Source organism: Epinephelus fuscoguttatus, linkage group LG4, assembly GCF_011397635.1.
Source record: "Epinephelus fuscoguttatus linkage group LG4, E.fuscoguttatus.final_Chr_v1".
Classification (NCBI taxonomy): Eukaryota; Metazoa; Chordata; class Actinopteri; order Perciformes; family Serranidae; genus Epinephelus; species Epinephelus fuscoguttatus.
The window spans coordinates 35,042,710-35,055,660 of NC_064755.1; the positions used below are offsets into that span (position 1 = coordinate 35,042,710).

General features: G+C 41.2%; 1 protein-coding gene across 1 annotated transcript in view; it reads right to left on the bottom strand.

The window, feature by feature from the left end:
* Positions 1–11,913, bottom strand: part of cspg4 (chondroitin sulfate proteoglycan 4) — a 117,784-nt gene extending 105,871 nt beyond the window's left edge. Inside the window, exon 1 of the mRNA XM_049573549.1 lies at positions 11,773–11,913. Coding sequence (XP_049429506.1) covers positions 11,773–11,839 — 67 coding nt within the window. The 5' untranslated portion in view covers positions 11,840–11,913. The remainder of the gene's footprint in view (positions 1–11,772) is intronic.
* Between the last annotated feature and the right edge of the window lie 1,038 nt (positions 11,914–12,951).

The window sequence follows — 12,951 nt, forward strand, 5'->3', positions numbered from 1 at the left end:
AGTGTAGTATTGGGCCTCTATTGATCCCCCTTTTTACCACATCTCTCATTTTAAACTTTGTATGTATTAATTTGTTTTAGCAATTAGTTTGTGTGGATTTAATTCAGCACAAAATAACTTACTAATATGATATAACTAAAATACGTACTGCCAAGCTGCGGACTGCATTTTGAGACCAAGAAACAACAAAACTGTTTTTATTTGAGCGAGTCATTACTGTTTTTCCTCTGGCTTTTTAGCCAACAAACATGTTTTAGTGCCAAGATCTGGTGGTCTTAAAAAGGGGAAAAAACACGAGGAGTCAGATGATCACACCGGCTAGGTCCAGATTATTAAATTTTAGGGCCTTGGGGTAAAAATGTTCCAGTCGGCCCCTATTGATTTCTAATTTTTCCACATCTCTCTTTTTTACTGTGTGCCTATTAATTAGAAATTATTTAGCAATTACTTTCTGGGAATTTAATTAAGCACAAAATTACATAATAATATGTGCTTATATAACTACAATACAAACTAGAATAACAAAGGTGGAAACTCAATTTGGACACTCTCTACAAGTCAGAGAGCTTTAAGAATGGCTATAAAGCTGTGACATTGTTTGTTGTTTTAGAGGTGCATTCATTATTACCAAACTATCAAATTACCACAAAGTAAAAACCACACAGAAAACTTGGAGACTTTGAGACTCCTGAAATCTCGGCTGGATGATATGGCCTATCTCAATATTTTAAGGCTATATCACAATACACAATATATATCTCGATATTCTGAAATCCTCTCTAAATTACTGTAGACTACTACTCACTACAACACTAAAGCACTAAATAAACTACTGTTACAATAAAATTCAATAAAGTAGCTACTCTTATATAATAAAGTTAAATAAAGTACTGTTACAGTAAAGTTAAACAATCTACTCTAACAATTAAGTTAACTAAACTACAGCAACACTAAAGTTAAATAAGGTACAGTTATAATTAAGTTAAATAAAGCACTGTTACAATAATGTTAACTAATCTACTGTTAAAATAAAGTTTAATAAAGTACTGCTATAATAAAGTTAAATAAAGTACTGTTATAGTAAAGTTAAATAATCTACTGTTAAAATAAAGTTTAATAAATTACTGCGATAATAAAGTTAGATAAAGCACAGTTACAATAAACTTAAATAATCTACCGTTAAAATAAAGTTTGATAAAGTACTATCATAACAATAAAGTTAAATAAAGCATTGCTATAATGAAATAAATCAAAGCAGAACCACTGGTGCTTTTATTCTGAAATGTTGATGTTCCTGCTGTGAATTTGAAGCTTCTGGTTTGATGTTAGCAGTTAGCAGAAAGTTTAAATGTTACCGCAGCGTCGTTAAACCGCCGTTTAATAAAATATTTATTTACTGTGAGCTGGACTCAAACTAACAGCTCTCCAGTTCATATATTAACAATAAATGCAAGTTGCACTGGTGCTCCATGGTTGCAAAATGTGACTTAATAGTTGCGGTCTGGAGCCCCTGCACATACAAAAATGGGGAGTGTGTGTGTTTGTGCCAGTGGCTTAAAAAAGACTTTTTAATTTACTCTGTGTTATTTTAAAGATCCCAAGCTGCAATACATCGAGCGTAATCAATATATTGAACACCCCTTCCCGAGAGTGCTGGGCCCCTGCCAGTTGTCTAGTTGGCAAGCCAGCCTTGACACAAGGTTAGCCAGATTTATTTGGAAAAGAAACCTCAAAAAAGGAGGGTTAAGTTACTTCTCAAACTGTCTGTCGTGAACATCCAATACAGTTTTCAGACTTTGACCAACTATACTAGTCATAATCTTGTGCATTTTGGATTTGTTACTTTTCAGTTTTACCTACAAATAAAGTTGTACAGATAACTGTTTTTTGTAGGGCAGTCCCTGTGTTTCTGGAACAGCAGTTACTTTGATGAGTAGGTTATTATACCGAAAAAGAACTCAGGTTGTAATAAACTGGAATCATCCTTAAACTAGCCGTAGTTCGGTGAAATAAATGGTCATCGGTTTTGGCTTTTCTTAGGCACTCTTGCATTTATCATTTCTGGCTTTTAGCTGACATGCTTATCTGACTACAGCAGCTTTAAAAGAGCAGCAATGGCCTAGTGTCTTCCTCAAGGACACCCTGACAGGAGTTACTGCTGTTACAGGAGTCAAACCTCTCTCATTTCCATTATAGGACCGAGCAGTGTAATCACTGGGCAGACATGCTGCCCACTCTGTTGCTGCAGGTCAGATATAAGATTCTACCTGTAGTAACAAGATGAAGTTATAAAGAGGAAAGAAGCGGGGTGAGGCAGGCTGCCCATACAGATAACTTTAGATTCTTGAAATGATGTTTGCCTCGGGCCAGACTCCCCCCCAAAAACAGTTAATAAACCATGACTCACTGAAACTTTCTCTCTGAAAGTGCCAGGATGAAACATCAGGCAGGCAGAAGTTAGGGAGGTTATATCACATTAGAAGTGTTATCAATATTGATTGTCTTCCGTGCTCTGAGAAGTTGCGAGCATCTCATTTTCATGCAGCCGAAAGGACGAGCTTGTCAATGAGCAGGATGTCTTCCAGGCTACAAGAATGACTCATGTGCTGCACTTAAGTCTGAAAAGAAATGCTGTGTTCTGCAGCAGAGCAACCAGAGTTTATTCCCTTCTTCAAAAACAACATACAACCCAACACCTTGAGGGAAATTCTTCACATTTGGTACAAACATCCACTTGGACTCAAAGATGATGTAATTTAAGTTTGGTGGTCAAAGGTCAAAGGTTAAGGCCACTGTGACCTTGCGTCCATCACATTCTTGTGATGAATGTGCAGGATTCAGGAGGATATATTGGCAGAAATGGAATTTAATATAATTAGTGTGTTTTCTTTAGTTTATAATCACCTTAAAATAAGTATCATGTTTAATTACCTTAGGATGAGCCGTTTATATCTACAAAGGGAGCGGGTCCTTGTGAAGATCGTCATGTTGCACTGCCACATTTCTACAGTAGCCCAGAACAGATAAACGAAACACTTGCAGTGGTTAGCATTGTCACCTCCCAGCAAAATGGTTCCTGGTTCGAACCCTGGGGTGGGGGGTTCTTCTGTGCGGAGCTTGTATGTTCTCCCTGTGTCAGCGTGGGTTTTGCTCTGGCTTCCTCCCACAGTCTAAAGCCATGCAGGTTAAGTGGTGACTCTAAATTGGCTGTAGGTGTGAATGTAGGCTAACGCTTGGCACATGGGAGAAGTCTCATTTGGTTCTGCAATCTGCAATCCTCACTGCTAAATGTGGCTAAGTCCTACACACTGCTCCTTTAATACCACATTACATTGGTGGCAGGTATTGTGTTGAAATTACGTGCTGGCGACAGAGAAACGGTGCCAAATAAGGTCAATTAGAATTCTTTTTCATTGTAGACTCATGAATTCCCTGGTTCAACGACGTCATGCAATGGGCGGCGGTCAATGTTATAACCTCATAGGTCGTATAAAGACTGAGAAAGTCTTTGTTGGAAGGAGGTCAGGGTGGTGGATGAGTCAAAGAAATACTAGACCTTTATCCAGGAGATCACCGACCATGTCAACAGTGAAATTAAAGGTCAACTTGAACTTCTTCTAACTTCAGATATTTACGCCCTTTTCATTCTTACCACATGTTTCTTGACATACTTACGTCACTTTACAACATACTTGTGTCCCGTACATAACAATCATAGTTATTTTAATCAAAAACAAAATATTTTCCTAAACCTAACTGTGCTGCCACCACATAATTTCAGAACAATACATGCCACCACCACCACCACCACCACGTAATGTGGTGTTAAGAGGTTGTGGTCATTTCACATATTTCTGTGTGATCATGTTGGTATGTTACATTTGTGCATATTTTATACAAGTTTACTGAAGCTATCATGACAAGATCTCTCTTCTTCCTGCTCTTTTTAATCACAAAATATGTCAGACTGTATTTTGTTACAGATTATAGTTTATATTTTGATTAAAAGTTTGTGCTGGAAGTGTACACTAAAGTGATTTAAAGTACCCTGTAAAACTCCCTCCTCAGACATTTCTCACCAAGTTAAAGTGAGCACTTATTTTTTAGGACCTTCAGTCACACGTGGAGAGACAGAAAGCAGGCACACGACTGTGCATTCTGCTCTGCATTTATAAACACTCTGATTTTCTTGTTTGGATTTCCTCCAAATGCCCCATTTTTATTCTGTCCTAACACTGCGTTGTGTTTAAACAAAGAGGTGAGGGGAGGGTCACACAGTGTGTCTGTGGGACCAGCACCACCAGCAGAACACTAATCTCATCAATTTCCCAATGCAAATATTGGACTTATTAATCTTCTGTGCAGACACTTGTAGTCACACCATTCTCCCTGCCAACTCTCAAGGAACACACGGAGGCCTTGTATACAGACACTTCACAAAGCCCAGGCAAATTTCATATTTATTTTCTCCTGTTACCATAGTGACATTATACTCTAGGGGAGATAGCAGGCTCATATGCAGTCTTGGGATGCAAATCCCCTCGTTAAGCTTTGCAATTGAAAATGCAAACACATTCAGGAGCAAGACATCTCTAGAACACTCACAAATGTGCATAAACCATTAGACAATGTTTTCAGTAGATGTTGTTGTCTTATTATCAGAGGAGCCCCCAGAAATATTTCATAGGGGTGGCCAGATTGAGCCACTAAAGATCTTGAGGTGCCAAAACCAAAAGCCATAACTGAATTTTAGGAATTTGCTCATGTTGCTGAAGCCTATAGGTGGGCTGAAAACTATGTCAATATGAGAGTTAAGGATCACATAGTGATATACATTGGTTTCTTATTTTGCAGTAAATGTTACTATCTGATGTGCTTAGACTGATACTGGTTAACATTTTGAGTTCCACTGTCCTGTTTTAATGTAGTTTATATCTATAAATGTTAAGCAATTGATTGTTCTTAAAAAAGGTTGGTTGTCCTTTTCCTTAACAACACAACTTAAAATCATCAAAACATCAGCATCATCTGTAGTCAGCATTCTACATCAAATTGACATCAGCATGAGACACTGTCCTGACATTATATTTTGCTCACCCCAAGTCAAAAACAAAATTCAACCAAATATGAACATCTAACAATATTGGTGGCCAGCTGGGTTCAAATTAAAGCTGTATATTTGTCTTTTTAAGCAACCAAAATCAAAATGTCTTCCAAACATCTCTTGTCAATGTTGTCTTGACACAGAATACTGACATTTAGTCATAAGGTATGGAGAGCAAAACCCAACACCTACAAAACAACATCATGCTAATGTCCACAAAATGTAAAATACAAACATTGTTTGACATTTAAAATACTGTCAACCCCATTTTCGTCCAATCAAAATTTAACGTCTGTTCGACCTAAGAGTTCAATGTCTTTCTGACATAATGTTGACATCTGGTGCTAGCTAGGAAGCCATTGAGATTTGGTTGAATTAAGGTTGTGATGTAGGGCGACCAAAATGGACAACATCTAATGCCAATGACAATTTGATGTAAAATACTGTTAACAAATAAAGTTGATATTTTGATGGTTGTAAGTTGTGTTGTTAAGTAACTATAATCAAATGTCGCCCAGGCGTCTCATGCTAATGTCATCTTGATGTGGAATAATGACATTTAGTCATAAGGTATAGAGAGCAAAACCCAACATCAGCAAAACATCATGATGTTAATGTCCACAAAATGTGAAATTCTAACATCATTTGACATTTAAAATATCTTAAACCCAATTTTGTCCAACCAAAATTTAACATCTGTCCAACCTAAGAGTCCAAAGTCTTTCTGGCGTAATATTGTTATCCAGTGCTAGCTGGGAAGGAGCACACTGTTTGTAAGGAATCACACATTTTTTGGATATAAGCCCAATCGAGTTTAGGGGAGACTTGTGGGTTCCCATAGAACCCATTTGATTCAGCTATCTTGAGTTGAAAGTTCAAGTGACCCCCACCAATGGATGCCTTACCTTGTCTGGTTTCACAAGCTACCTCTGCCTTCACGCTAACTTAAAAAATGAGCATGCCACAGCCTCTTAAAGACATTAACGTCAGCCTATTTACGCTAGGGGAGCCAGTAGGAGGGGCAGCAATTGTATCAGGGTGGCCTATGCCCCCCTGGATTCCCCCTTGGGTGCGCCACTGCTTAATAAATGTTATTTGAGCAGTTTAAGGCAAGCGTTCACAATCCAATATGTGGTAATCCAATCGATGCTCTTACAGTGTTATCGAGTATCTTTTTCACATCATACATCATCAGTTCTGCCAACAGAGTTGGACAGGAGTTTTGTTTTCTTCCCATTTTGTCTGTCTCTTCATCTGTCAGGTCATATTTGTATTTTAGCAGACGTCAATATTTTATAAATGGATTTCCAGAAAACAACACTAGACAAAACAAAAGAACACACAGGAGACTTTGTAGAGTGGTTGGTAATGGGGCAAGAAAGAAGTCATTAACTTTTCACACTGTTTGGCCAACAGAGGGGAGTGGCAGTGGACGTGGCTTCCTCAGGAGCACACAACTTTCAGACAGATTAACATAACAACCTCAAACTTTGTCTGCCTATCAACAGAGAGCAAAACAGGAATAAAATAACCTCTATCACCAGGCCAACCAAACAACATGCGAGCACTAGAGAGCAATTTATGGCTTGGAAATAACTACCCTGCCAATTTTTTTCCAAACCTTAGTAAAGTGGCGGTTAAAGGGTAGCGTAATGGCTGCTGACGAGATACAGAGCTGCAGGCAGAGAACAGGAACATGTCATGTTCCATTTCAGATGGAGACATGATAAAGTGAGCATTGCTTGATTTGAGAGAAAAAGTGCTCTCACATGGCTGCTGAATACAGAACCCTGCTGCTTATCTACTTTCGATGCCAAAAAAATGTGTCCCTTTTAAATTCTATGGTGAAATGATATTCAATGATATACAGGGGATCTGAATGGGGTTGGCAGGTATTCAGAAGCTTAGGTAAGTGAAAGATGGTGTTATTGAATCGAGGGCCGTGACCATCACCAGAAGGCTAGTCTCACAAAGCCAGACCTATCTCCACAGTGCTTTGTCAGCACCAGAAGCACACATTATCATTCTGCTGTGATGAAAACGCTCTAGCTTGTTTTTATTTCTTTAAACCGATCACAATCGTCTTGGACAGCACTCAGCCTAGCATGCAGCAATCGGCCCTTGCAAAACAGTGTCAGGCAAAACTTGTTTTGGTGGAACATTTGCATGTGGGGAGGTGACACAGTTTTAAAATGGTTAATTCTCCACAAAAGAAAACCACACAGTCGCTGTGCTAGCTGTATGTGGCTCTTGCAGAATATTATCCCAACGATATTACAGAAGCTTGTGTGAATTGGAACGGATCGGTACACTGGTGAAGTCTGTGTCACTGGCACATGCCACTGCCATGGTAGAAAAATGTGGCAAATCACCTGCGACTGGCCGTGTCGGAAAACAGACCTGCAGTATACTGGCCATTCAAGTCCTGTGAGGCGGGGTCTGGGCTTGGGCCATTGGTCCCTCTGCCCCCCTTACTGGAGTCTAGAGAAAATAACAGGAGGCCAGTATTACCAACTTTAATAGGCTGTGGCAGGCTCGTTTTAAGCTTGCACAAAGGTAGTGATATCAATAATATCCACACAGCTTGTCAGGAAGGGGGCTAAATAATGCTCCAAAGTAAGGCCAAATTTTGGAGCAGGAAACCCTGGCATGGTCATTTTCAAAGGGGTCCGTTTCACTCCACTAAACTTGAGAAGCGTTGTTCCAAGTAAATGTTTTGCTCCTCAGAATCGATGTAGTTCTTCAAATTAGAGCTGTATATTTGTCTTTCTAAGGAAAAAAAAATGAGTTAAGGCTTTTGGTTTCGGTATGCCACCCCAAGATTTTCAGTGGCCCCATCTGGCCACACCTATTAAAAATTCTTGGGGGTGACACTGTTCACAAGTAAATAGTAAATGGACTGCACTTGTATAGTGGGTTTCTAGTCTTCTCACCACTCAAGGCACTTCTACACCGCTGAGTCACACTGACCCATTCACACAAATATTCACACACTGGTGACCAAGGCTACCATACAAGGTGCCACCTGCTACTCAGAAACCATTGACACGCTCCCACACACCGATGGAACAGCCATTGGGAGCAATTTGGGGTTCAATATCTTGCCCAAGGATACTTTGACATGCAGGGATCGAACTCTCTTCAGATTGGTGGACGATCTGCTTTACCTCTGAGCCACAGCCACCCCAAGATCGTTACAATTCCCTGAAATAACAAGGCAAGCCTTATTACGCAGTCTAAATCTTTGTCAAAATTTGCCACTTTCAGCGTGTAGCTTGTTAGCCCAGAGGTTGTTGCTGTTTCCCGTAGCGAAGGGGATTTGAAAACAGTAACACACAGATAGTAGAAGAGGGTTATAATGCCAGCCTAAGTAGTTGACCAATGGCAGGCTTATAGCCAGAGTCTATATCCGGTGAGTCAGACCAGCAGAGGGCTAAAGTCTAGTCTTGTGCATGTGAAACACTTAATCTCACATCTCACCATTCTCACATTTTCTTCATATATTCTTTATGTGGAGAAAATTATAGAATTGATTTGGGGAGCTCCTGCATTTGCTCACACTGCAGCATAATTGTTCTCGAGGCTGTTCTGTGGGTGGAGGAAGCACAACAGTGTAAGACTATGGGAAAGTGGTAGGTTGCATCATTGAAGAAAACTCATGGAAAATGTTATTACAGGGGGAGGCTTACTGTGTTCATGATATGACTCAAACCACATCTGAGCAAGACTTTCCTGATGACAGAGAAATATAATAAGAGTGGGTGCAGGTAGACCACTTTAACACTTGGAGAAAGACTGCACAGTGCCTTGGTAAAGAAAGGTGCCAATGGCTTGAAGAACGTCATGTGGGCTTGTGGCCTGTGACATTTGAAGATGTAAACACAGGGAAGAAATGAAACCCTCTGTGAGCCCACTACATGGTTGGTGGAAGAGTCCCCCGACAGCTTGTGGCAGGGATTTTGTGAGAGCAAAGGGGGGCCAAAATCTAATCAGTGACTCGGTACATCTGGTCAACATTAGCAATTAGTTCTCGAGGGTCAGTGGGTGAGTACTGTTCACACTGAGGCAGCGAAGATTGTGCCAACAGATAATTAGATGAGGAGAAATTATTCCCTCATACAGTTTTCCTGTTTTGTTCTGCCATCGTTTTGATTAGAGGAGAATTTGGTTATGTGGAAAATTACATCTACTGCACCATTTAGCCAGTCAGAAGTAACTATAATGCTAACTACTTTATGGATAACTGCATTAAAGGGGTACTTTGTCAATTTTCAAACAGCTTTGTATCATAACAACGTGGATAGTGTGTGGACATGAACTGTGATAAACTTCCCTCTGTCACGCCAACGCCCACATCATCCTGCTCATCTCCCAGCTCAAATCTGGCATCATCCGGTTGGATTTTTAGTTGGCTCTAGGGCTTTTGCACAAACTACAAATTGTACTTTCGCATTTTCAAAAGAGCACTGAAGTAGATCGAAAGAAAGACGCCCCTCTCTTTCTCTCAAACTCAGTCCAAACATAGATCAAACTGCAAAACTAGTCAGTGCAGATCAAATTAAAACCAAGATTCAATTACTGCATTGTTTGTTTCTCGCCTAAAATATCTTCAGAACCATATTTTAGTGCATTGTTAAGCTTCAATACGAGAATTAGTGAACAGGAAGTGGGCATGCTATTTCCTGTATCATGGACACAGAGGCTGCATTGCTCGCTTAAAATGTTTTCAGAAAGATATTTTAGTGTACTGTTTGGCTGTAATTTGGGATTGCTCGTCACGGGCTGGCTGCCATATTGTTTTCTGTATCAAAACCAAATAAGTATAGCTGTGGCTGGAGAAGCTACAAGACCCACCCACTATACCTACATGATCAGCCTCCTTTGCTACTAAGTCTGGAAGCTGAAGCCCCAAAGGAAATGCTAAGTTGGCGTTTAGCTAGCTATGAAGTGTACGCTTAAAGGAGACGTGGATACGGTTAAGGAAGGGTTACATCTTAATACTAAATAACATGGCTTTTTGCTGTTTGGCCTCATATGTGTTCACTTTAATGTCGTGTTGTAGCAGGGTTTGCGATTATGGTTTGTAGGGATGTGTTGTGTGGTGTGGCTGCAGCTATACACATCTCGTCAAAACCAATAAGGTCACCCACCAGCGGGAGCTTTTATTGGTTCGGTGCGACGCAGTGCATTCTGGTAGTTGAAGGTTAACTAAATCTTGAACAGAAGCCAGTGGGACAGGCCTTTACTGCTGTTTTGTCTGGTCTTCTAGCACCAATTTCAGAAGTATTTGCGTCTCATGAGCAAATGCAATGTGACCACACTCTGACAGCAATGACTGATTGCTCAGCGCACAGCTAATTCTTTCGTGGAGGTGTCGCTGTCGTGCCAGTCAGTGGGGTTTATCTATAAATGAGCAAACAGAAGGGCAGATGACTCTTTTCATGTTCACGGTGAACAGATCACAGTGCAGACGATCTGAATCCAGCTCTCCAGCTGAGCTTTGATTCTCTGCCACTGAAACAAAGCGATCCTCCCCCGTTCAGATCAAGAGACACTTTTTCACTCTAGCTGCCAATGAGACACTCATGGAGAGGTTTGCCCGGACTTAATTGGAGTGGAATTTGCAGTGAGAGTTTGAAGATCTGACAGCCGGCAGAAGACAATGGGCTCAACAGCTGCTCTAAGTCCAAGGCTGATCCTGCCAACTCGCCATATGTACAATTTTGCGCTGAGGTGAGCTGGTTAAGCTGTTTGGAGACAGTGTTTCAACTTCTCATCAACATACCGGATTTGCCTCACCCACAAACACTGTACATCCCACACTAACTGTACTCACGCTCAGGAGGAAGGAGAAGAGGAGCTGCTGCATCATGTCACACTGAGAAAGGTACATCTGTAGACTTTACTCATGCACTATGGGGCCATTGTGAGGGCCTTGGCCTTCCAGCATCCCCTTCCCCAACACACACACTGCCTCTCACACTCCCCTACCAGCTCCCTCTCTCTGCCACACTTTCATCTCTCCTCACTGGGTGGATAAGGAGCAGCTCTGCCTGCCACTGTGCACTTCCCTCTCAAAGAGCCATTCATTGCTGCCGGCAGAGGGACCTCAGCTCACCTCCTATCCACAGAGGGCTCCAACTTCACTACCTCCTGCCTTTTGGCAACAAGCTTTCAATGCAAACATTCTCAAGGTAAATGCTCTCATACACTCAGCCTGGCACAGGCTGAAAGGCAAAGGAAAAAAAAGCTTCAGATGAGAAACCGACAGATGTTGTCTCAGACCTTGGGCCAGGGTCAGACCCTTGGCACATCTTTTCCCCTCATGTATTGAGTTTCATCAAGAAAAGGAGGGTTTCACTGCTGAGCATTGAATGACATGAAAACTGTGAGAGTGGACAACAAAAAAGTAAAGAGAATAAAATAAAGGAGACCTGTGGAGTTTACTCAAACTTTTTGCTCAGTGCAATATTGGTACAGGTTAAAGTTTCATCAAGTTAAAGTTTGAGGCATTAACTCATCAGCTTGTCAGGCTCTGATTTATGCACGAGGAAAACCTGAGACAGGGACAGTGATCTGATCTCTTCCCGTGCATCTCTGACAGAGGGGAGAAAGGAAGAAGAGGTGGGGGACAGGACATTAACAGAGTGATTTGCAGTGGCACTTACCTCCATGGCTGGGGCTGGGGAGGCAGAGCAGCAGGGTCAGGAAAGCACCGACCAGGACCGAATGCATGGCTGTGATATATTCGTGCTGAAAGTTAAGTCCTCCACTCTCACGTTAAAGGCACTCCATTCAGAAGGGACTGAATGAGTTTCCAGTTTTGGGACCTGCTACAGGATACTCCTCCATGTGAAGGGGCAGGGCTGGGGAGGGACCATGAGAGGGACGCCCTCTTCCACAGCCCCCACCTCTTCACACACACTTAAACACACACATGCATCTTCAAAGATTGAAAAAACATATCTTGCCTCTCCCTCCTGCCCCTGCACTTACACAGTCACAAGTGCAAGACACACACACACACACACACACACACACACACACACGCATGCACACACATCTATATTAATGAAAAATAAATTAATGACTCTTTTTGAATGACTTTTTTTGGTGTCTGGTATGTACCGGGTCAGCTGTCAAACGTCTGAGTGCTCATGAATCCATAATGTGTCATGACGTAGCGCAACAACAGCACTGAAGGAACGTGCAAGAACCGATTAAACTAGACTCGAGTTGAGACCTTCTCAAGCAAAAGTCCAAAGGTGCATTCACATGCTCCTTGGATGGTTGTTCTTTCAACTCTGATGTGTTCGTTAACTTTACGTTGTAATGTGGAAACAACATGGACACTACAGAGATGTCTTGTGTTTTACTGCTCCGAGCATTTGAACAACATGTTGATAATAAACAGCAAACAAAATGGATCAGGTGAGCCATGAAATATGATTGGGAACTAATTTTTTTTACATTACTTTTACACCACATGAATGCAGCATGAGGCTGTGGAGGTAACTGGGATGTCTACTTGCCCCTCGAAGAACGTCAGTAATGTCAGTGACTTTTCTGTTACATCGTCCTGAGCTTAAATAGCCACCCCCCACATACAAGTGGGATGCTGAATGAATGTATTAACATGAATGTTTTATCGTTATTAATGTAAACTTATACATGACAACTGGTAATGAATTGACGTTTTGTGGGGCGGGCAACACATTTTGTCAGTGTCATGGAGAAGCGGACACCATACTTTGGAAAAAAAGGTTTGGAAGGTTTGATACATTTACATTGGGGATGTCTACAGTTAACCGAATATTTTTTTAACCGGACTGACATGCTTAATATTA